The 24854-nt window shown below is 35.1% G+C and overlaps 1 protein-coding gene and 2 long non-coding RNA genes across 4 annotated transcripts; 1 reads left to right on the top strand and 2 right to left on the bottom strand.

The window, feature by feature from the left end:
• The first annotated feature begins 47 nt into the window (after positions 1-47).
• On the top strand, positions 48-24759 carry LOC105340223 (uncharacterized). Of its 2 annotated transcripts, XM_034451642.2 has the most exons (18): positions 48-240; positions 873-972; positions 4777-4918; positions 5128-5244; positions 7302-7500; positions 7797-7926; positions 8142-8253; positions 8461-8657; positions 8852-9041; positions 9270-9347; positions 9464-9624; positions 10265-10436; positions 10631-11016; positions 11129-11207; positions 11315-11470; positions 11663-11743; positions 18844-22315; positions 22449-22589. In XM_034451642.2, exons 1-18 carry the CDS (start codon positions 189-191, stop codon positions 22454-22456), a joined length of 5832 nt encoding a protein of 1943 aa, XP_034307533.2. In that variant the 5' UTR covers positions 48-188; the 3' UTR covers positions 22457-22589. The 2 variants fall into 2 exon arrangements, with proteins under 2 accessions (XP_034307533.2, XP_034307532.2); XM_034451641.2 differs by having other exon boundaries at positions 18844-24759.
• Positions 2113-3107, bottom strand: LOC136274529 (uncharacterized). Its single transcript, XR_010712931.1, has 2 exons — positions 2469-3107; positions 2113-2239 (listed from the first exon to the last, which is right to left on the bottom strand). It is a non-coding gene; the product is annotated as an uncharacterized lncRNA (long non-coding RNA).
• On the bottom strand, positions 17067-18007 carry LOC136274528 (uncharacterized). Its single transcript, XR_010712930.1, has 2 exons — positions 17824-18007; positions 17067-17304 (listed from the first exon to the last, which is right to left on the bottom strand). It is a non-coding gene; the product is annotated as an uncharacterized lncRNA (long non-coding RNA).
• Positions 24760-24854: the final 95 nt, after the last annotated feature.

Raw genomic sequence — 24854 nt, 5'->3', positions numbered from 1 at the left:
GGTTTTAACTTGTGAATAGCTGATTGGTTGATTTGGGGATCGTGTTGATCATTCATTGGTGTATTTCGATATAAGGGAATTCCCACCAAGCAAGGCTGTGCACCGTGCAGACAGCCATTTTCTTGTGTTTTGACGTTTAGACAGTATTCAACCCATCATCATAAACAAGTAACAAAGTATTTAGAAACATGAGGTGGAAAACCTTTTACCTGGGACTTTTCTGCGTGTTTTTAGTGGCGGGTAAGTAGATATTTCAAGATCAAGACCACTGCGTGGTATGCGCATGGCCGTGCACCGGTCGAGCCAACTAAGGCATGTTTTTCCCCCACATACGATGTATCGAGTTATAGTAAAAGAAGTATTGCGTATAAAAAAAGATGTGCCAGTCAGTCCATTTTCTTTTATATTGCATGCAAATTTCTTTTAAAAGACATATTGATTTGTTTGAATTAAAGTCTGAGATATTGTCTCCCACATGCAAGTCTTGGGGAAAGGGGTGGAGTAAAATCATGCACGCAAGTTAGCAGGGTAGAAACTATTAATTTATGTCTTGTGTACGATGCATTGGATAGTCATTTTATTCAGTTCAATTTAATCTTCAAAATCTAGATGTCATACATTTATTTTATTGTTTTGTCTCATTAACTTTATGAACAACCTTCATTCTACCTTGAAACCCTTAAAAAGCGAATTCTTCCATGCTTCCTTAGCAGAAATCAACAGTAAACATGCGAAATCGTGCATACAATATCAACATGAAATTATTACTAACTGCAAGGTTGGCTTTTTTCCAGTAGGAAAATTCATATAATTATGTTGGTTACTTGCAAATGTAACTCATTATCCTCATTACTATAAAAATGTTTTCCCAGGTGTTTGCTCAGCAGCTGATGAAGAAGGGGACGTGACATTAGAGGATGACATTGGAAAGAGTCGTGATGGTTCCAGGACAGACGATGAAGCGGTGCAGAGGTAAATAGATTGAATGTCTCGCATCAGTTGCTGGGCTTTTTGGCAAAACAATATTGCGTTTTGTGTAGGCAGGTGTGGGCAAGTGAATTGGCAGATACCCTAAGTGATAGGGAGAAAAGTGCAGTCATTTTTGTGTACATCTCGAAAATTTGTAATAAGTGTTTTGATCTTCAGAAGTAAACAAGCGCACAAAAAATATTCTAAAAAACAAGACCTATTTATTTTTCTGCTAGAAAAATGCACATTTCTTGAAGAATTTATGAGCATTTGAATTGCCAAGTTAACTTTCTTGACTTGTAAGTGAAGTATATGCCATACTGCCTTGGTAAGGGCTATAATTGCACATAAATACCGTACCTTGCACAATGCACTGTCACAGATTCTGATGGAATTAATGCAGAAACGGCTTGCATGTGTATGATCTGTGTTTAATTATATCATGTGGCTTTTTTGGTGTATAAGAAAAGCAACATGGAAGATTGCATAGTCTTTGTACAATACAACAGACAAAATCACTTTTTACGCAGGCGGTCTGATAGAAGTAGCTAGTTCAATTATCATTGATTGTGCATGACCATAACTTTGATGTTAATTAAACAAATTTTATGGAATTACTTTAATCAAGTCCACATCACCTCTAACATACTTTATGATACCAATATATACCTTGTATTTACATGTATATATTTGAAAACAGCCATGATCTTTGTGCAGTTTGACCCAGATCACCATGTCTGACCTCAATAGTCTGAACTTTGAACTCATTTGACCTACTAGATTCCCTGAGTGATCAGAGTGATGAGGAAAACTAATATTATTAAGATAATAAAAAAAGAGGAAAAAAAGGTAGTCAATACAGGCTATAATGAGGGTACTGCTGGTGCATGCAAGGGGGAAAAATGTCTGCTGTGTGTTATAATTCAAGGGGGGAAACACAACATGAAGACAACAGCAGTAGTAGTAGTATCTGCTGACATCAGCATATCTCCAGCCTGTAACTTCTCCTAATTAATGAAGAACAGATTCATAATGTCTATTCATTGGGATGAGTTTATATTTATAGGAATATGGTTTACAAGAGTTAATTACTACAGACAGGGTTTGAAAAACTGAAGAATTGACTGCATTTTTTGTCCCCCGCCGCAACGCGGAGCGGGGACATAGAAATGCCGGGCGTCCGTCCGTCCGTGGGTCCGTGTGTCTGTGGGTCCGTGCGTCCGTGGGTCCGTGCGTCCGTCCGTCACACTTTTTGTAAGCGCTCTCATGCCTACAAATTTTGACGGATTTTCATTAAATTTATACCAAATGTTTATACCACTATTACCTTGGTCAAGTTCGAAAATCAGCATTGGTCGATACTTTTTGTTGGAGTTATGGGACTTTGACTGCAATAATGACTCTGTTTTATCCAAAAATTGACCTTGTAAGCGCTCTCATGCCTACAAATTTTGACGGATTTTCATTAAATTTATACCAAATGTTTATACCACTACTACCTTGGTCAAGTTCGAAAATCAGCATTGGTTGATACTTTTTGTTGGCGTTATGGGACTTTGACTGCAATAATGACTCCGTTTTATCCAAAAATTGTTCTTGTAAGCGCTCTCATGCCTACAAATTTTGACAGATTTTCATTAAATTTATACCAAATGTTTATACCACTAATACTTTGGTCAAGTTCAAAAATCAGCATTGTTCGATACTTTTTGTTGGTGTTATGGGACTTGGCCACAATCATGACTCCGTTTTATCCAAAAATTGACCTTGTAAGCGCTCTCATGCCTACAAATTTTGACGGATTTTCATTAAATTTATACCAAATGTTTATACTACTATTACCTTGGTCAAGTTCGAAAATCAGCGTTAGTCGATACTTTTTGTTGGCGTTTAAGGACTTTGACCGCAATAATGACTCCGTTTTATCCAAAAATTGACCTTGTAAGCGCTCTCATGCCTACAAATTTTGACAGATTTTCATTAAATTTATACCAAATGTTTATACCACTAATACTTTGGTCAAGTTCAAAAATCAGCATTGTTCGATACTTTTTGTTGGTGTTATGGGACTTGGCCACAATCATGACTCCGTTTTTTTTCCAAAAATTGACCTTGTAAGCGCTCTCATGCCTACAAATTTTGACGGATTTTCATTAAATTTATACCAAATGTTTATACTACTATTACCTTGGTCAAGTTCGAAAATCAGCCTTGGTCGATAGACTCGATACTATTATACTGCTTGACCGGCGGGGGACTCTGGAATTCTATTCTTGTTAATATTTGAAAAAAAAAAAATTCTTTTAGCAGCTGTTAGGTTATAAAACATCTAGAAAGCTAACAAATACATAGGTAATGCTCTTTCTATGAGAAGTGCAATATAGATTTTTATCAATTTGAAACATTTTTGAAGACCCCCATGCTAGAATATCAGTGTCAGTTTCAGCATAACATTGATGATATGGGCAGATATTGAGATAATGGTGAGGGTTTAACACTATGTGAACATGCTGGGGATGAAACAAAGGTGGCCAGGGAACATTGTAAGAATCGATAGAGTCATCTACATGTAAACTCTGAGCAGAGTGTTCCCTTCTTGTGAATCTATTTTGTGTATATTTCTTGTGTATACTGACAGTCAAAGAGGAAAGAGGGGAACCACCTGTTTTGTATTAGATATGAACATGTGCCCCTTATATTTGTACAAAATATGCTCCAATGCTACACAATATTTGTATTGAAATTCTCTCAGAAGGTTTGCAACAGTAGCCATGGAAGAACTTATTTTGTTTTGAGTGTAATAGTATGGTAATTCAATTATCCATCATGCCACATTCCTAAAAGATTTAAGCATCTGATTTATAGAGGCTTTTATTAAATATAATGGTTGATGTATAGTACTTGAAGAGTACTTGGAATGTTTTTTTACAGCAGTACTCTGTGCTACTATAACTAGTGAATACACTAAGCTACTACATGAATACATATCCAATATTATCTTTGTATGTTAGGGTAAAGTAGTACATGTAGTTTGCAATAGTCACAACATAACTCGAAAGACGGGTGAAAATTTTTAAAATGATGTGCTAGCTGAAACAGCCAGGAATGCCAGACTTGATCATGGCTTGCATGTATATCTGCCTGCAACCCCCCACCTGGATATTATGAAGTTATCAATTTTTCTTAATGATTAGAAAAATTCTCTTGTGATGCCAATCAGTGCCTTGTGGTTTGGAGTGATTTAAACTGATTTGTGTGTTGTAGTAGAGTCTAATTTTAGAATGCCACACATGTGCCTTAGTGTTAGAAGTAATTTTTCATTTATAAGTACTGTAGGGCTGTCATTATTCCGAGATAGGACGGTAAACTGTGGTACAAGTTGTTCAGTTTGGTTTTGGTTCACATTTTTCTGGATTTGGTTCAGGTCCAGATTGCATAACGATTCTTTCTCTCCCCACAGGCCCACTTCCTGAATTGAGATTTTAATTTACTATACCTGTACCGGTATATGCATATTCATCATCACAAACATGGAGTATGAACATTGGCAGATTTGCAGTTCCTTGTCCTATGACATACATGCATCTTTTTAAAATGTCTCTATCGTTGGAGGTCAAATTATTGTTGGGGGATGTAAAGGAATCATGTTGTTCAATGATTACCTTCATTGACCAACTCATTATATATCTATGATGTGTTGGTCCATTATATATGTATTAAAATAAATCAGTTAAAATTTTGACTATATGTATGGAGTTTCCAAAAATGATTGAGACCAAAGATGATTTCGGATTTTTTTTATCTCAGGGAAGAGGAGGCAATCAAGTTAGATGGACTGAATGTCGCTCAAATGAAGGAACTACGGGAAAAGGCGGAGAAACATGTATTCCAGGCGGAGGTCAACCGTATGATGAAACTCATCATCAACTCCCTCTACAAAAACAAAGAGGTAAAGAGTCAAGCCCATTCTTAGCACATACAATTCAAGAATCACTAACTTAAGTCCTTAATTGAAATACCCCCCCCCCCCTCCACAGTGGGGATGTTTACAGGTCTTTCAGAGCACTGTTCTGCATGTATACACTTATGTACTTGTAGAAATCTATTGTTTCTGACTTTCAGGGATAAAACAATTTATACATGATTTTAAATTTGTAGATTTTCTTGAGAGAGTTGATCTCCAATGCTTCTGACGCTTTGGATAAAATCCGTTTCCTGTCACTTACGGATAAATCGGCTCTGTCAGCAACAGAAGAACTCAGCATCAAGATTAAGGTAGGGATGTCAATAGCAGAATTGATGATCATTCATTTCCTTCACGAGTATTGGCTTATCTATACCAAGGGGAAAAATTACATTATGCATGGAAGGATTGATATCAGTTTTGTAAAGAGTTGCAAGCACATACAGTATTTATTAGAAATGATATACATTAATTCAGATGTGTGCCTCTCTAGTAATACAGAGATTCCACACTAACCACAGTGGAACTCCCTTGACATGCATACTCATTGACCAATAGTTAGTACAGACTGAATCACTTGTATACTTCATAATCAATCCATTCTTCATAAAAAACAGCAGTATACTGTGTGATGGAATTAATCGCACATTGTACATGTTGTTTACCAAGAAAGAAAACAAGATCGATCCAGACAGATGGGGGTGTTGTGTACCGAGAGTACAGTTATAATTGTGCATCACAAGCTTGTCAGATTGCTTTTGATAATCATGAAATCTACAACTGGTTTAAACCATGTTATAAGAAATTGCATGGGATCAATGCCCATGTGGATCATAATAAACGCTCTGTGATATATCACATTAATTGATATTTATATCCCTGTATTCCCTCATCAATTTATCAGCATAGGGTTTCCAAAGATATTGTGAGATAAAGTTGTCTTATAGAGATTGTGTGGTTATGCCTGAAATGTACAGTACAATTAACAAGGCTAGAAACAGAAGGTGATACAATAACATCTTCACCTGTGACGAGGTATTTTTGTGTCTGGGGTTTTGAGAAGTTCCCCTCAGATAGGCAGATACTAAGTGTTGCTGACGTATGTTGCATGCCAGAGACTTTATTAATAGAGCAGTTAGCGTGTGATGAGGTAATTTATTGTGACAATCCACTTCCATTTCTGCTATTTACCTTATTGCTTGGGTGATACCATATTGCCTCATTGTTGTAATTAAATGCAGGTTTTTTAATTGGCATGCGATGAAATTCAAGTGTAGTTTAAGAGAGATTTAAGAGGATTTCAAGTGTAAAGATAAAGATTGTTGATCTTTTGGATATTTCCAGACGAAAATCTTGCTTCATTTAATTGGTTGATTCTTGCCTGCTGTGTCCTTTCGGCATCATAAACTGAAGAGATGAGCACATACGCTATAATTAAAATTATTTACTTGCCTTGCAAATGTTTTTGCTGCAATTGGGGTTCAAAGCATTTTCACATCTGTGGGTGATCAAGGGGAACAAAAAATACATAATTCAGGAGTCAGGGAGAAAGTGCGAGATTTCAGTTGCAATAATGCCTACTGTTGCACAAAGTGTTATAAACACAGTGGCAACTGCTCACATACTAATAGGCACTTGTGATGTTGCAAGTAAGCCCCTGTTCTATCATAATTGCTTATTGTTTTAATAGCAGTGAACATTGATGTATGGAGTAAGACACATGAACAAGTTGAGCTTTCTTCAGTAAAAAACCATATTTGATATGACATTGCAATAGGAAAGAAAGTATGAGTTATTCTCTAAATGTTGAACTTGTAATAAGTATTTCAATCTTGAGGTGACAAAAAATGTATTTGATAAAAATATTTTGTTTTAAAAAAAATTGTGTTCTCATTAGTCCATGGCTATAAATTACCCTCTTTCCATAAATCATTACAGTTACTTCTTATTATCGTACATTCTTTATTGAAAATGATAATAAGATAAAAATTGAAACATTCAATTGATATGGTGTATATCAAAGAAACTTAAAACTTTCACTTTCTTGCACATCATTAATTGCAATGAATCTCTAAGGCTAAAAAAATAATAATTATTTGTACAGGAATGGCTTTATTGTTTCATATATTTCTGCATTGATTATTTTTGCTGTTTTGAATAGTGGAATAACTCAATTTTTAATTTATATATATATAAAAAAAAGTCAACTTGAGTTATTTCCCTTCTCAAATCTTGCACTAATTTAATTTATTTTAAAAAGAAAAAATACATATCAGCCTGCAGCATTACATTTCTAAAAATTTTGCATTGGAAACATTGAGTTTAATTTAATACCTACAATCACATCTGACTATTCTTTCCATTTCAGGCTGACAAAGACAACCATGTCCTGCATGTCACAGACACTGGAATCGGTATGACTCACAACGATCTGATCAACAACCTCGGTACCATCGCACGATCCGGCACCAGCGAGTTCCTGACCAAACTCGGTGAAGCTCATTCTCAGACTGAGATGTCCGATCTCATTGGACAGTTTGGAGTCGGTTTCTATTCATCTTTCTTGGGTAAGGCGCTCCAGAAATTAATTGTACTTTATTTGTTATGAGGTATAAATTTGCTTGCATTATGAAATAATATGTAATTGTAAAATCATTGATTTCTTGATTTTCTCTTCCATAAATTTATGTCCTCATCGTCATGATTATTGATACTGTTCTTATGAGTAGCACAAGTAGAGACTGTCCACAAAATGATGTCCCCATAAAACAAGAATATTTGTGTTCAAACTTGAAATTCTACTCTATATTAAATTATGAACATACTCGTAACATGACCTTTATTTTATATCTTTGTGTTCCAGTCGCTGACCGTGTGATTGTGACCTCAAAGAACAACGATGATGAGCAGTATGTCTGGGAGTCTGACTCCGAGAGCTTCTCTGTTGTGAAGGACCCCCGAGGAAACACTCTGGGCAGAGGAACCACAATTAGGTGAGGAGAAATAAACCATCAGCTTGATTTCCTACATGATAGTTAAAAAATTCAATTTAGTTTGAATAGTATAGAAAAGGTTAAATAAGCAACACCTGAGAGAGATGACAAAATTAAAGGCTCAATCCAAGTCATGTTGCTGAAGATCTAAGTGAAATGTATTGCTTACTGTGAAGAAAAGAAAGATAACTCTACTGTAACTCTTTTTTGTGCAGTCTTCACCTGAAGGAGGAGGCTCATGACTTCCTGGAGGAGAATACAGTCAAGGACTTGGTGAAGAAATATTCTCAGTTCATTAACTTCCCCATCTACATCTGGGCTAGCAAGGTAATGTTTGGGTATTTTTTTTATTAAACAAACTGTAGAACAAAATGATATTATGGTGTTTATTTTCACTTTGTCTTTGTGTGTTCTTTTCAAAACTAGGAAAGTCTACGTTAAAAAAAAGTATCAAAATCTAAAGAAATGCAGGTTGCAAAAATTATCTTGCTTTTTTTAGTATTTAATATAAACAAATCATTCTTGAATTCACAGACTGAAGAAGTTGAGGAGCCTCTTGAAGAGGAGGAAGAGAAGAAAGAGGAAGCCACCAAGGATGAGGACAAGGAGGAAGATGAGGAAGGAAAGGTTGAGGAGGAGAAGGATGAGGACAAACCTAAGACCAAGAAAGTCTCCAAGACCGTTTGGGACTGGGAACTGATGAACAGTGTCAAACCTATATGGACCAGAAAGTAAGTGGGAGTTGATTAAACAATGAAACTAATAAAAGCCTGGGGTCAAAAGAATTGATACATTTATATTTTCTTTGGAAGGGAGGGGGGTAGAGAAGATATTTGTTTTTTAAACTAAGCAGTTGATTTAGTGCTCTTAAAGAATGTGATAACTTGAGCATTGGTTAATGTATTGACTGTCCTTTTGTTTGTAGAACTGATGATGTAAGCGATGATGAGTACAACGAGTTTTACAAATCCATCTCCAAGGACAGTGAGCAGCCCCTAGCTAGGACCCATTTCACCGCAGAAGGAGAGGTTACCTTCAAATCCATCCTGTATGTCCCCAAGGCCTCCCCCCATGACATGTTCTCAAACTACGGAAAGAAATTAGAATCCATCAAGGTATATTAAAGGGGTTCTATTTTTTCTTCAATATTAAGAGTTATCAAAAACATTTATTAAAATTGCAGAATTTATGCTATATGTTATTTATATTTATTTATAATATAACATAATTGTTTCCTTTTAAAAAATGTACATGCAATTGCTAGAAAAGCAAAAATTACAAAGTTCTGAAGTTGTATAACTCATTGAATTGAAATATTTATTATGTCTGTTATTTTTTTTCAGATGTATGTCAGAAGAGTTTTCATCACTGATGACTTTGAAGACATGATGCCCAAATACCTCAGCTTTGTCAAGGGAGTTGTAAGTAGAATTCTCTTTATTTCTTTATGCTTGCAACAGTGCCTTACAGAATTTTACAATGCTTACTATGTATCTATAAGTGGGATGTAAGTTGGACATTGTATATTTGACTGTAGGTGGACTCTGACGATCTACCTCTGAATGTTTCCCGTGAGACCCTGCAGCAACACAAACTCCTGAAGGTCATCAAGAAGAAGTTGGTCAGAAAGACACTGGACATGATCAAGAAAATCGGCAAGGACGACTACGAGAAGTTCTGGAAGGAGTACTCCACAAAGTAAGCACTGGCTTATTGAAACAAACAAACATCTTTCAAACAGCAGGGCATACAATAATTAATTTGGAATTGAAGAGGTGAATTATTCATTAATATAGAGGATTTTTAGTATAAACTGTTTCCAAATGTGTGTATTATGAAATTAGAAGTGGCAAATACTGATCAGTGAAATAGTAAAAAAAATTGCCTCTTGTTTCCACTTATTGAAAGTGCTAAACAGTGAGTTGGGAAAAGAGAAGTTATGGTTTATGCTTAGGAATTTATCTGTGATGTTATGAAGGCAGTTACTGCCCTTTTTCATGTGTCTCCAGACTTTGAGTTCGATGATGAGATACCAATTTTCACATTGAAATTGTGCTCTGGAAAATAAAAGCTGACAACATAGTCTACCATTGTCAAAATTCCATTTCTGACTATGATGTACTGTTGTCTCACATAATATGTTGTTTTAAGAAATTCAAAAGCAATTTTTTCTTAGTGCAAAATTTAAAGACTAGATAGCTCTAAAGTTTTTGAAATTTACTGAGCAAAATTGTAGCAAAATGCACATTTTCAACTTTTTGTTCAGCTTAATTGGGTTTTTTTTTCTTGCATGAAATGTATATGAAGTTCTATGGTGGTTGATTGTTATTTTTTCCAGCATTAAACTGGGAGTGATTGAGGACCAGTCCAACAGAACTCGTCTGGCCAAACTGCTTAGGTTCTACTCCTCCAACTCTGACACGGAACAGACCAGTCTGCCCGACTACATCGAGAGGATGAAGGAGAAACAAGAGGCCATCTACTTCGTTGCTGGAACCAGCAGGAGCGAGGTTAGTGCTCTGTTTCCAATTCTTAAATCTGTTACAAAAAGAATTAGTGATTTTTGCATTCATTAAAGTTTGATGAAGTTTTCTTTAAAAAAATGAATGTAAAGAGTGAAATAAATCCTTGCATAACATAATTGATGCCCATCTTGTTTCAAAGTGTTAGTTGATTTTTCATGTTAACTTCTGTTTATTTTTAGGTTGAGAAATCTCCATTTGTGGAACGCCTTCTGAAGAAGGGATACGAAGTCCTCTTCCTTGTGGAGCCTGTTGATGAATACTGCATCCAATCGCTCCCCGAGTTTGAGGGCAAGAAATTCCAAAATGTTGCCAAGGAAGGACTGACAATTGATGACTCTGAAAAGGCCAAGGAGCGCAAGGAAGCCATGGAGAAAGAATATGAACCATTGACAAAATGGCTGCAGGAACTTGACTCTCTGAAGGAGAAGATCAGCAAGGCTACAGTGTCTGACAGACTAACAAAATCTCCCTGTGCCCTGGTGGCTAGCACCTATGGCTGGTCAGGAAACATGGAAAGGATCATGAGATCCCAAGCATATGCCAAACAGCAGGATCCTTCTCAACAGTGAGTGTCTTACACATTGAACTTTTTCTTTGTACAAAATCCAATTCCCATTTGAAAAGCATCAATATTGATTCTAGAGATAAAATATGACAAATGAATTTTTTTTCTTCAGATTTTACTCAACCCAGAAGAAAACTTTAGAAATCAACCCCAGACATCCTTTGATTAAAGAGCTGAAATCACGAGTTGAGGTAGGCGATTTTCATAGCTGGAAAAAATCAATTTAATATATAATAATGATAAAATAGATTGATTGAAAAATTCTTGTGAATATATCATGTACTTTTTTCTATGATAGGCCAATGCTGACGATCAGATTGCCAAAGACCTGGCTGTAGTCATGTTTGAGACAGCCACCCTCCGGTCAGGATTTGCTCTGCAAGACTCTGCTGGGTTCGCTGAGAGGGTAGAACACATGCTGAGAGAAGCCATGAGCATTCCTCAAGATGCCAAAGTAAGCACTAACCAAAATTTCTATCTTGGAGTGATTTTTAAAAGTATTAAATAAGAGCTTCCACTTACATTTTAAACTACAGGGACATAGTTCAAGAATAGTAACTCTTGCAACCTTAGTTCAAGAATAGTAACTCTTGCAACCTTACATAAACAGTTTCATGGAGTGATGAATTATTTTCTTGTTATATAGATTGAAGATGAGCCTGAAGATGAAGAGGCAGTAGAAGAAGATAAACCAGAAGAGGTTGGTGATGAGGATGAAGATGACAAGGTAGACTCCATGTTTATATATCACTCTTTGTTTTGATTGGTGCTCTACCTGCTAGAGTTATGATTCCTGTTCTCTATTTTACATAACGCACTGTACTCTATTTTCTTTTCTTAATGTTAAAGTGAGATGTGAAATATTGAAATCTATAAAAAAAAATTGGAAAAAAAAGAAAAACAATTAAGACTATCTTGATTTGATTATCTGTGATATAGCAGTAAGTTAAGTAAATATAGAGAGCAATAGAGTAGAGAAATATTGAATTTTGTTGTGCATGACTTTGAATGAGTGATGTTGACTTAGCTCTTGTATATATCCCATCATTCCATTCAGCTTTGCCTGTGTTTGTTACCATGACAACACTCACTTTTGAAAACTAAAGAGAATTGAACAAAAAAGTTTTGAGCATGATTTTTATTGTCTTGATGCATGATATCTCCATTTGGACAACAAGACATCATGCGCGACTATTCCATTGTGTTCGCGTGTAGATTAGTGGCGACACTTCCGTAACTGTTACTTAGTCTAAAACAACACAGGCGATGCCAACAGGAATGATGGGAGAAAATTCTAATCATGGAAATTTATCATGGAGCTATAATTTCTATGTTTTGAAAAAAATCCATTGTTTTTATTAAAGATGTATCTATGAAAATGGGTCTGAAATTTTAAAAGAGGGGAGGGAGATATTAATGCAATTTAGTAAATTTAATTTTAATTATTTTGATTATAAGTTTCATATTGGTTTACAGTAAACATGGTAAAGCTTAAAACTGGAGAGAGAAAAAAATAGTGCGATGAATTTCCATGCATAAGAAGAGAAAAAACAAAATGGCTGAATTTTCTCCCAACTGTTTATTGCAGGAATCTGAGGAAAAGAAGGATGATACAAAGGACGAGTTATAACCCAGGACTCGTGTAGCAATCATTTCTACATTCTAATCATTCATCTCTCACGATGGAAGAACCAGAATACTTTAGTGCTCCATCATCAAACTTTCAAACAAGAATTCCATATATTTTTTTTTATAAGAACACTTTATGCAAAATCTTGCGACAATTGTTAGTGAATGGTAAAGCAATACTTTGAGAATGTGTTTATAAAAAAAAAAACAGGTTCTCTCTCTAATTTCTTTCATTTTGATGACACGTGCTGAGAACATCATGTTATTTATATTTTGTGATATGTGAAGATAAGTGTGAATGTGATGTGTGCTGTGTGGAAACTGGCATAGTGTTACGGTATTTCATATTTGTTTTGTACTTAAACTACTAAAAGTAATAAATGTGAATGTCATTAGTTGAATATACTCCCATGTACATTTTCCCCTACACAATAACAATTTTGGTGAAATATGTGTTGAACTGACTCCAAAGTCTCTACTCAGTGCTACCTTGACAATTAGCTTTCATTTCGCAGGGGACCATGTTTAATTGTTTTTGTTTCTTAATATCAATCAAAATATGAGCATAATGAGCATCTTTAAGAAACTTAACTTTAATTGAGAAATATCCCTCCAAAGAAAACTGTCTGGATTTGTTTGTTATAAATGAACTTAGTGACTAAATCTAGTTGATGCTTGGTTTATCTGTTTTGTATGTGAATGTGGTCCAGATTCTCAGAGTATATTTTTCTTGTTTTTTTTTTTAAATAAAGAAATAAAAACAGAACAAGTGTCCTATTTTAGCTAGTTTGTGTGAATGGAGGACCAGGCTATTTATGAAAGAGAAATAATTGGTTAAATGAGGGGCGGGGGTTGAATTTCTAAAATCGAGATATATCGTATGTAAAACGATCGCTGATTTCATTTGTTGAAGTGTTGGCTTAATGGTCCTTTACACCTTCTGGAAAAGTGTCCCATACAAATCCATGTTTTATATTTCTCAAAGTTATGGAATACAAGCATACTTTCGACTTGAAAGTGACAGAAAAAATTCAATGATTTTGGTAAAAAAAAAAAAAAAAAAAAAAAAAACAACATCTTGAAAAAATATATTGCCGTTTATAACAACAAAAGTTCCTGCTGTATTCAAATTCAGGACCTGCAGGTTTGAAGTCTGAAGCTATACCCACTGCGCTATTGAGATAAACAACAAGTATTCGTGACATAACCAGTTTCACATTGGGTTAAAATCGTCATGTTGTGACGTACTGTTTTAAAAGGTAAAAGTCAGAAGATGTCGAGGATCCTTAGAATATATTCAGTTATTTCATTCCACTCATTGAAAAGTATTTACGAGATTAATGATGTTTTAAAATGCTAAATAAATTAAAAATACCAGTGCCACTTTGAACAGGAAAAAATTATCAATTGACCATCAGTCTAGTGTGCATTTGAATTATAAAAATGATATAGATCAACCCTGTGCTTGATATTGATGTCCCCTTTAGAGAAGGGATGGTATATTGCTTTACTGCTGTCCGTCTCTCGTTTGCTCGGTCTACCAACAGTTTCCGTTCATTTTCGCCGCAGATGTCGCACATACTGAAATGAAATTTGGTATCCAGATTTATCGTAAGAATATCTTTTTGGTATGATCAAACAATTTTTGAGAGAGTTATGTTCCTTGGACTTAGAAAAATTCCAATCATATTTGCAGTGTCCATTCACTTCACAAAGGTTGCACTACTGAAATGAAATTTGTATCCAGATTTATCATAAAAATATCTAGATCAAGTTATGTTTTGGCCAATGGGTACGGTTAAACACCGATTTATTAAAAAAATGTCTAAGAACCTAAAATTTGAAACTTTTTAGCTCAGACTCGCCATGCTTGATAGGTTGATGCAGCTCAGATAGTACCGGTAAATGACCCCTATTGATTTTCAGTTCAAAAGGTCAATTTCATTTACATATACATGTTTACTGCCCATAATGTATAGGCCTATGCACCATTTAATATATATCGGTATGTCCGAGGGAGGGGAGGGAAATTTTTTTTCACAATTATACCTTTTTTCTGGAAGTAAAGCTGCTTAAAAGTTGGTGATTTTATGCAATTGTAAAATATTGTGACGGATGTTCAATTCATAAAGTCATGCTTCTATTCACATCATTTGAACCAAATTGAAATAGAAGGGGCATTGTTCTATTAGATGTAGATGTCTGAACTTACGATAGACATGTTCTAGTTTAATAGACCAGTGTTTTGAATTGTCAGATATTTTCTTACATGACAAATGACCAAATTTTTATATAAAAAAAATTGAGAAGCAAAATGGAGATTTAAAAAAAAAATGGTGACATTAATTTGTAGATTGAAAATGGCACAGTGACGCACTTTTTATAGGTATTCATATATAAGAAATTCTGTTTATGGGATTTTTTTTTCCATTTTAAAGAACGCTTTCTGAAAAAAGTGTAAAAAGGAATGCACACCTTATTATTCGAGTATTAAAACTCAATTGTAAAGGGTTATTGAAAGGTAGATGTACACAAAATTCAACTATTGAAATCTTCCGACTTTATGTTTTACTCAGCAGACACCTCGACTTGCGTGATTGTGAATAATTTGTACTTGTGCTTGGTCAGAAACATGTTCAGTCTTTCGTTTTAATTTAATCGAATCGGCGGGTTTTTTTTCAGAGGTTTACTTTTTGTAAAGAGGCATGAGTTGGAAGTGTTGAATAAAAATTAATACACATGTACTTGGGGAAACTTATTGTCTGTGTGTCACCATTTGTATGGCGCTTAAAGGTATCCGATCCATATTATATTATAAAACCTAATTTTTCTAACCTTGAACATCCGTCATATGTATTTAATACTTTGATATTAATTTAAAGCATTTTAGTGTAGAAAAAGATTTACAGAGAGAAATTTTCAAAAATATTAACTATGCAGTAATTAATTAATGAAGATTGCATTGTGGTTGAAGGGGACAAGCACATTTTTTTGATTAAAAAAAGTAAATACTAGGAATGTCAGTAAATGCTCTGGTGGAAAGATGTATTTTATCATTAGGAATACAAAAACTACTGAAAATAAATTTTATACCATAACTTTTCATTTTAGAATTCATCTTCATAGAATAAAAGCAAGGGGGGGGGGGGGTGCAACTCTTCAAGAAAAGGAAAATGCCATTAATTAGGACACATTCAGCTCTTACATATTGATATGTAAGAAGTTTATGTCGAAAATCATCGTATTTAAAACGTGAGGGAATTGTTGATGGGGTAATTTATTCGACTCATAGCCTCCCAAATACAAAAGCAATTTGTGTATATGAGAAAGAGTGCAGTTTGCTGAGTCAGAAAGGGTAATCTTGCAATCTAAGTGGTGTTCAACCATGCTAACTATTTACACTCAGCGGAGACGTTACAGCAAAATATTGATATCTTCTGTGTATTTCTTCTTTCTTTAAGAAATGCAAATAAATGCATCGACTGATGTGAAAAAAACTTTTATTGCAGGAGAAAAAGCATTCATATAAATTACAACACAAGTTATCGAAGTTATCTATCTTTTCAAGATATAATAAAAAGCGCTGCTCATGTAAAATATGTAAATTAAGTACGCAATTTGTTAATTTTGTTACTCTTTTAAAAAAAACTCTGTCGGCTGATCAGGCGTCTCTGTACGTGTTAGCAATTTCGTCATGCACCTTTTGTTTTGTGTTTTTATTATGGAGATGGGAGAGAGGAGAAGCTGTTATTTACCCCTTTCCCTTAAATACCTCTATAATATCACTATCTATATGTTACATAGTTGATAAAGAACCATGCAACATTTGAAAAGAAGTGGTTTGACTCTAGCAGAAAATAGGACAGCAGATCTATAGTACATTTATATGTATGCATTTGATATGGACACGAAGTGTGATACAGACAATTTGCAGTCAGAGCTGATTTGAATCCATATACCAGACACATTTTTTGTATTTAAACATCTTAGCCACATTGTCCATTTTAAAACTGTTATACTGTTTGAAACTGTAACTGTATAGACAATGTATATACAAGCACATACATATGTACAGTATACATGTACGTTTAGATACGTTATTTGTAGGACCACTATGGGTGACTTGTTGATCTCGCCCCTTTATATGTTGTTAACATCTCTTTTAATTTTCTAAATTCAGAATGCGTCAATATGGTTGATTATTTTGAAGAAACGAAAAGACTACACTTTTTTGGAGGATTAGGTTATGAAAATAGCTTTTACTTCGATAGTGAATGTCCTATATACACTTGTACAAATTAACTGTATTTATAATCGTTTTAAGTATAATGTTTTGTGATGAGTTGGTCCTGCTTGCATTATATATACTTAGATTTGTTTCCTCGTCCCTTTGATAATTTGGTTAAATACTAAATACATGATGCTTGATAACAATGTTTATTATTGTTTAACAAAATGAAATTCGAACATAGTTAAGAACAGATTGAATCTGTAATTTTTATATGTAAAAAAAATGCCGAAATTTTAACTGCACAAGGAAGACATTCAGTATGATGCACACGATGCATATTCTTTGTCATATCTTGTTTTCCTTCCGTATGAGAGGTGTCACCAACTCTCCGTGAGAACAGACAAACCACTTCCAGTCATTTCCTGGCTCTAAAAAGTTGTATAATCGTGCATTAAATTGATATTCCTGTATCGTATGTCTCTCGATCTTTCTAAGGAAAGTAAAAAATGGTACATCACATTTTTCTGCACGGAAGTGCGCTATTTGTTATGAAAATATAATATATAAATATATAATAATATATAAATATATAAAATATAAATACTTGGCGATATGTAACATACATGTACAGTTTGTCGTTTATTCTAATAAATAATGATCAAAATATTGCCTTAAATTGCGGCACTGCTAGCTTAGCGACAAATTGTGCCTTATTTATCCGCATTATACATGTAATTTGTCATCAGTAAAATATTCAAAGGATGAGAGAGAGAGAGAGAGAGAGAGAGAGAGAGAGAGAGAGAGAGAGAGAGAGAGAGAGAGAGAAAGAGAGAGAGTATAATTAATGGTGTATGCTGATAATTACAAACTGCACAGCTAAAGTAAAGATGTCGTTAACAACAGTTCAGAAAAGGAGATCAATATGTACCGGTTCATGATATCCTTACCTTGACAAATAACAACCTACAAATTGTTTTTGACCCTTGTGAGAAACCATATAACGTGGATACAAGTGGATGGTTTTAGAATATAGGTAGTCATTGTACATGGTAACAACATGTACACACCCATTGTCAAACACTTCACATTTATAGGATACATGTATTATTTATGCCATTTGAGAAGAGTAAGCAAATAGACTAGTCAACTGTGTTAACATTGCAAGGGGCAATTTACATTTTCACATGTACATTGATATGCCAATAAAATGATAAAGAAAAACATAAAATGGAACATGAAACCCTAATACAGCACGTGCGAACTAATGCACTGTAGTCATAAATTTAAAACGTTCACTGTTTTAAAACATATCAAACTATCAAAAGATGGGTGAAAAAAGTAAGATGAATATAAAACCAATATACATGTATATATCATTGTGTTCAAGGGCGCTAGTTATTTCCGTATTGCCTTGTCTACATGTTAAGTGTACATTTAACCTTAAGTCACATTACAATATCTGTCTGGATATGCAGGATTTTAAAAACCTTTTTGCAATTTTCATTTTACCAAAGTTTCCACGACTAAGATGGAGAGCCGTTTTAGGATTTCAGGCTTATTGGTTTTCTGTGGTGTTGTATTGATATTCAAGTAAACCACTTGACTAATTATCAGTTACATTGTCATTTTCCTATAGTTCAGATCAAGATTGCTTCCTTTTGCACGTTCACAGCGTTTGATGTTGTGCATGAATTTTCCAATGCTAGAATCACAAATCTTAGATCTTAAAATGTAAGTATGGCCAACTTCTTTTTTGAAACCTCGACGTGCCAAACTTCTGTCAAGTTTCGAAAATTCAATAAAATCTTCGTGAAGTTACTTTACTACATTACTAAAAGATAAATCTTTGCGAAGTTATTCATTTTTTTTTTGAAATTATTTTAAAATTTTGCTTCAATGAAACAAAATATCATCGGTTAATTTTTTTTCACGGAGACTATTGATAATTCAAATCATATACTTTGTAGTTTTCGTTGGGATCAAACTGTCAACCAAGGAGAAAATTACTTTGGTTCGGTGATGATAAGGACAAGGATACTGACGGAGATGGTATCCCTGACCATCTTGATGACGATGATGACAACGATGGGATTCCCGATAGCAAAGACAACGACGACGATGGCGATGGAATAAGCGATGACAAACAATACTGCGACAAAGACGGGTGCACAACCTTGAAAGATTCCGATGGGGATGGAATTCCCGATCACCTGGACGATGATGATGATGGCGATGGGATTCCCGACGATAAGGAAAAAGACACAGATGGCGATGGGATTCCTGATTATTTGGATGATGATGACGATGGGGATGGGATTCCAGACGATAAAGACAATGATGATGATGGGGACGGGGTACCAGACAATATGGAGGACACAGATGGAGATGGAATCCCTGATCATTTGGATAAGGATGATGATGGTGATGGCATTCCAGATGACAAAGAGAAGGATACGGATGGTGACGGAATTCCAGACTATCTGGATGACGATGATGATAATGATGGGATCCCTGACTCCCAGGACAAAGACGATAATGGAAATGGTATTCCAGATCATTTAGAAGTCGACAGTGATGGAGATGGAATTCCAGATTACCTCGATGATGATGATGATAATGACGGGATCCCTGACCATTTGGACAAGGACGACAAAGAGAAAGACACTGATGGTGACGGAATTCCAGATTATCTGGACGACGACGATGATAATGATGGAATTCCTGACGTTGATGATGACGATGCCGATGGCGATGGTATTCCTGATAAACTTGAAATTGATACCGATGGTGATGGGATACCAGATTACTTGGATAATGATGATGATGGGGATGGAATTCCTGACTCTGAAGATAAAGACGATGATGGCGACGGAATTCCAGATGACAAGGAAAAAGATACAGACGGTGACGGTATCCCGGATTATCTGGATGATGATGACGATGGAGATGGTATTCCAGATAGTGAAGACAAAGATGATGATGGGGATGGTATTTCTGATGACAAAGAAAAAGATACAGATGGAGATGGCATTCCAGATTATCTCGATAATGATGACGATGGTGATGGAATTCCAGATAGTTTAGACAATGATGATGATGGTGACGGAATAACTGATGATAAGGAAAAAGACACTGATGGAGATGGAATTCCAGATTACTTAGATGATGATGACGATAATGATGGAATTCCAGACTCAGAGGATGATGATGCCGATGGAAATGGCATTCCTGATTACAAGGAAAAAGACACGGATGGTGATGGTATTCCAGACTACTTAGATGACGATGATGATAATGACGGAATACCTGATCATCTTGATAATGACGATGATGGCGATGGAATCCCGGATGACAAGGAGAAAGACACAGATGGTGATGGAATTCCAGATTACTTAGACGATGATGATGATGGTGATGGAATTCCCGATGATAAAGACAACGATGATGATGGAGATGGAATCCCGGATAACCAGGAAGACTCAGACGGTGATGGAATTCCAGATAGCCTAGATAAAGATGATGACGGCGACGGAATACCCGATGACCAAGAGATTGACACGGATGGTGACGGAATACCGGATTATTTAGATGATGACGACGACAATGATGGGATTCCAGATCATCTAGATGATGATGATGACGGCGATGGTATTCCAGACTATAAAGAGATAGATACTGATGGTGATGGTATTCCAGATTATCTGGATGACGATGACGATAATGATGGTATTCCAGATAGTCAGGACTCGGATGCTAATGGAAATGGCATTCCAGATTATATGGAAAAAGATACCGACGGAGATGGAATTCCCGATTATCTAGATGATGATGATGATAATGACGGTATTCCAGATGATCAAGATGATGACGACGATGGTGACGGTATTCCGGATAACAAAGAAGACGCTGATGGCGATGGTATTCCTGATTATCTAGACAATGACAGTGACGGGGACGGTATCCCCGATAAACTGCCCGACTCTGATGGAGACGGCGTTCCTGATAAATTTGATAATGACGATGATGGCGATGGAATCCCAGATGATAAAGAGAAAGACACAGATGGTGATGGCATTCCAGATTATCTTGACGATGATGATGATGGTGATGGTATTCCAGATGCTCAAGACAATGATGATGATGGTGATGGTATTCCAGATGACAAAGAGAAAGACACAGATGGAGATGGAATTCCAGATTACTTGGACGATGATGATGATGGTGATGGTATACCAGATGCTCAAGACAATGATGATGATGGCGATGGAATTCCAGATGATAAAGAAAAAGACACAGATGGTGATGGTATTCCAGATTATCTTGACGATGATGATGATGGTGATGGTATTCCAGATTCTCAAGACAATGATGATGATGGTGATGGTATACCAGATGACAAAGAGAAAGACACAGATGGAGATGGAATTCCAGATTACTTGGACGATGATGATGATGGTGATGGTATTCCAGATGCTCAAGACAATGATGATGATGGCGATGGAATTCCAGATGATAAAGAAAAAGACACAGATGGTGATGGTATTCCAGATTATCTTGACGATGATGATGATGGTGATGGTATTCCAGATTCTCAAGACAATGATGATGATGGTGATGGTATTCCAGATGACAAAGAGAAGGACACAGATGGAGATGGAATTCCAGATTACTTGGACGATGATGATGATGGTGATGGTATTCCAGATGCTCAAGACAATGATGATGATGGCGATGGAATCCCTGATGACAAAGAAAAAGACACAGATGGAGACGGAATTCCGGATTATTTAGACATTGATGATGATGGCGATGGAATTCCAGATGATAAAGAAAAAGACACTGATGGTGATGGAATTCCAGATTACTTGGACGATGATGATGATGGTGATGGTATTCCAGATTCTAAAGATAATGATGATGATGGCGATGGCATCCCTGATGACAAAGAGAAAGACACAGATGGAGATGGAATTCCAGATTACTTAGACGATGATGATGATGGCGATGGAATACCTGATAAATTAGATAGTAATTATGATGTTATAGACAAAGAGGTGGATACTGATGGCGACGGAATACCTGATTATTTAGATGATGACGATGATAATGATGGTATTCCTGATAACCAAGACGCTGATGCCAATGGAAACGGAATTCCAGATTTCATGGAGAAGGATACTGATGGTGATGGTATCCCGGATTACTTGGACGATGATGACGATAATGATGGCATCCCGGATGATGAAGACGATGACGATGATGGTGATGGCATACCAGATGACCAAGAGGATGCTGATGGTGATGGAATTCCAGACTATTTGGATACAGATAGTGATGGAGATGGAGTTCCAGACAAACTTCCAGACTTAGACGGTGATGGCATTCCAGATAAATTTGATAAAGATGATGACGGTGACGGAATTCCAGATGTTCGAGAAGGCAAGCGTATAAATCCTTCATCCAAAGTATCTCAATCTAAAACTAATAATCCAAAATCTAAGACTAAAAGTGATGATGATGATGATGACGATGATGATGATGAAAACGATAGCCAACAATCTTTATTTTCTAGAATTGTGACCGCCGTAAAGGAAATGGTTTTACCGAGCGATGTGTCTTCTGAGGATAAATCAAGGAATCTTAAGAAAAATCCTAATCCAACACGAATCAAGAACAAAGGAAAACAATTAAAAGGACATGAAGAAGAATTAGATCTCGTAGACTTGGTAAAAAGTGCATTTTCTGACAATAAAGATAAAAATGACAATCAAAAGGAAAAAGCTAAACAAAGAAATGTGTCTTAATTTTTTTATCGTGTAGTCTGATGGCATTATTGTATTCAAGTTACTTTAAAGTTTAATTTATAAGATTAATTTGTTTAAGTTTCGAATTTAAAGGATAAACTGCCTTAATATAATATGTACGTGTTGGTGGATAAAACTCCTAAAAGAGGATATCAAGATCTCAACTCACTAGTTTAATTTTGTTGTTAGAGCGTTTGTGTGGGTTTTTTTCTCATGTTATTTCAAACATGTATGATAATTTAGAAAGTGTTTTTTCTTTTTCTCGTATGTATCTACAATTGTTCATCAGATAGCTTCATAAAACATTCCTCCTAAGAAATTTATCATTTTCCTAGCTTATATTTATTTCTAAAGTTTATGTTGGAATATCAAATGCATTTTATATTTACCTTTGTTGTTTACCTATGTATATCAATTCATAATTTAAAAAACGTCACAATTTGAAAGAATATTTTATGGTTTATAAAATATGTTATACTTTAAGTTAATATACATTTATACCTAATTACTTTATTGTTTCTTATGATTTTTTGGTTTATACAATAGTGTTTTCAATTTTTAATTTTGCATTGAATTGCACATATCTTTAACCTTAAAATGTTAATAAGCTAGTTATTGATATTTAATATCATTACAGTACCAATCAGACCCAACCTAACACCAGAGTAAACCCCATGTAAACCCCGAGTTTACTTTTCTAGATTTACCCTTTGAAAATCTGGGTCCACTCGGGGCTTACTTAGGGTTCGCTCTGGGTGTACTATGGGTTTACTCGAGAATTGCGTTTTGGGTCAACTGTACGCTCTGAAGTGTGAAGCAGACCCATCATTTATCTTATCATCTTACTGCCTGTAATTCCTGCCCCTTGTATATTCCGAATTAGCGTCTGCTTTCAGGGGTATACTTCTGATCGGGGTTTACTTTCTGTATTCACTCTGGGTTTACTTTGGGTTTACTCTAAATATGGATCCACTCTAGTAAACCCGGAGTAAACCCAGAATGTAATCCCGGGGTTTAGTTGTGGTTTACTTTCTGTTATGTTAGGTCTAATTGGTACTGCATTTTCCAATGTAGTTGCGTATTTTTTCACAATCTTGTATTGTTCGTTACATGCGTTGTTTACAGTCCCTTTTTTGTAACTAACTGTAAACCTTGGGCATTCAAAATTATACAGGTACATGTACACTTTTAAGTACGAAAATTCTGTAAAATATTTTTTTCCTTCGTTTATCCTTTAACAGTCCAATACGGGTTGTATTTTGTGTTTAGATTAATTTTAATTTCAATTCATGCATGGCTCCTACATGTAAGAACTAGTATCAAAATAGACATTTATTCAGTTAAGTTCTATATTATAGGATGTCGAAGTACTATCAGGTCTCAACAATCAATGACTTAATTTATTGCTCAAAAATATGTTGTTAATTACATTTTTGTGTGCCATAAATATGATACAGTAACAAATATATTTAGATTTTATTTGTATATAAACCAGCTTGTATTCACCTCCTAAAGTTTTGCTATGTTTTTGTTTAGTTTTAATATCAGATATTCCTGTACTGTTTTAATTCCTTTATATTTTATGCTTTTCGTTTGTTATTGCTACTTATTATCAATGCCTCAATATCCTGTTATTCCTGGATTATAATGTTGTACTCATGATTTTTTTTAATAAAGCAGGCCAGGATGTTAAAAATCTTCGTAATCTGCTATTTGCGTACATGGGATAAAGAGTGAATGGTTCGAACAACACTCGTGTTATTTTTCTTGCTATGTGTATCAAAACTTACCATTGCTATATATTTGGGCAATTTTCTAGTAGCTTTTTACACGAAAGAGTAATTTCATATACAAAAAACTAATAATGATTATGATGAAAATGATAATTATAATGATGATAATAGTTATCATTGTTTTTTTTTATTATTATGAATGATGATAAAACACGTTTTGGAGGTTCTGTGCTATTTTTAATTTGGTCATTTATATTCTTGTCATTTCCTGTGCATAAGATAGTTATAGTTGAACGATTTTTTGGTTGGAATATTTAAACTCTGTGAAAATAAACCATTATTATGATTTCTGTTTTTATTGTTTTTAGAATTGGTACCACTTTTAGTCATCAAAAACATCAGTTCGGTATTCCAGTATTAGTCGAAGTTATAAAAATATGG

The sequence above is a fragment of the Magallana gigas genome, chromosome 4, assembly GCF_963853765.1.
Source record: "Magallana gigas chromosome 4, xbMagGiga1.1, whole genome shotgun sequence".
NCBI classification, from domain to species: domain Eukaryota; kingdom Metazoa; phylum Mollusca; class Bivalvia; order Ostreida; family Ostreidae; genus Magallana; species Magallana gigas.
Note: the sequence above shows the minus strand (reverse complement) of the source record. Positions and strands in the feature narration are given on the sequence as shown.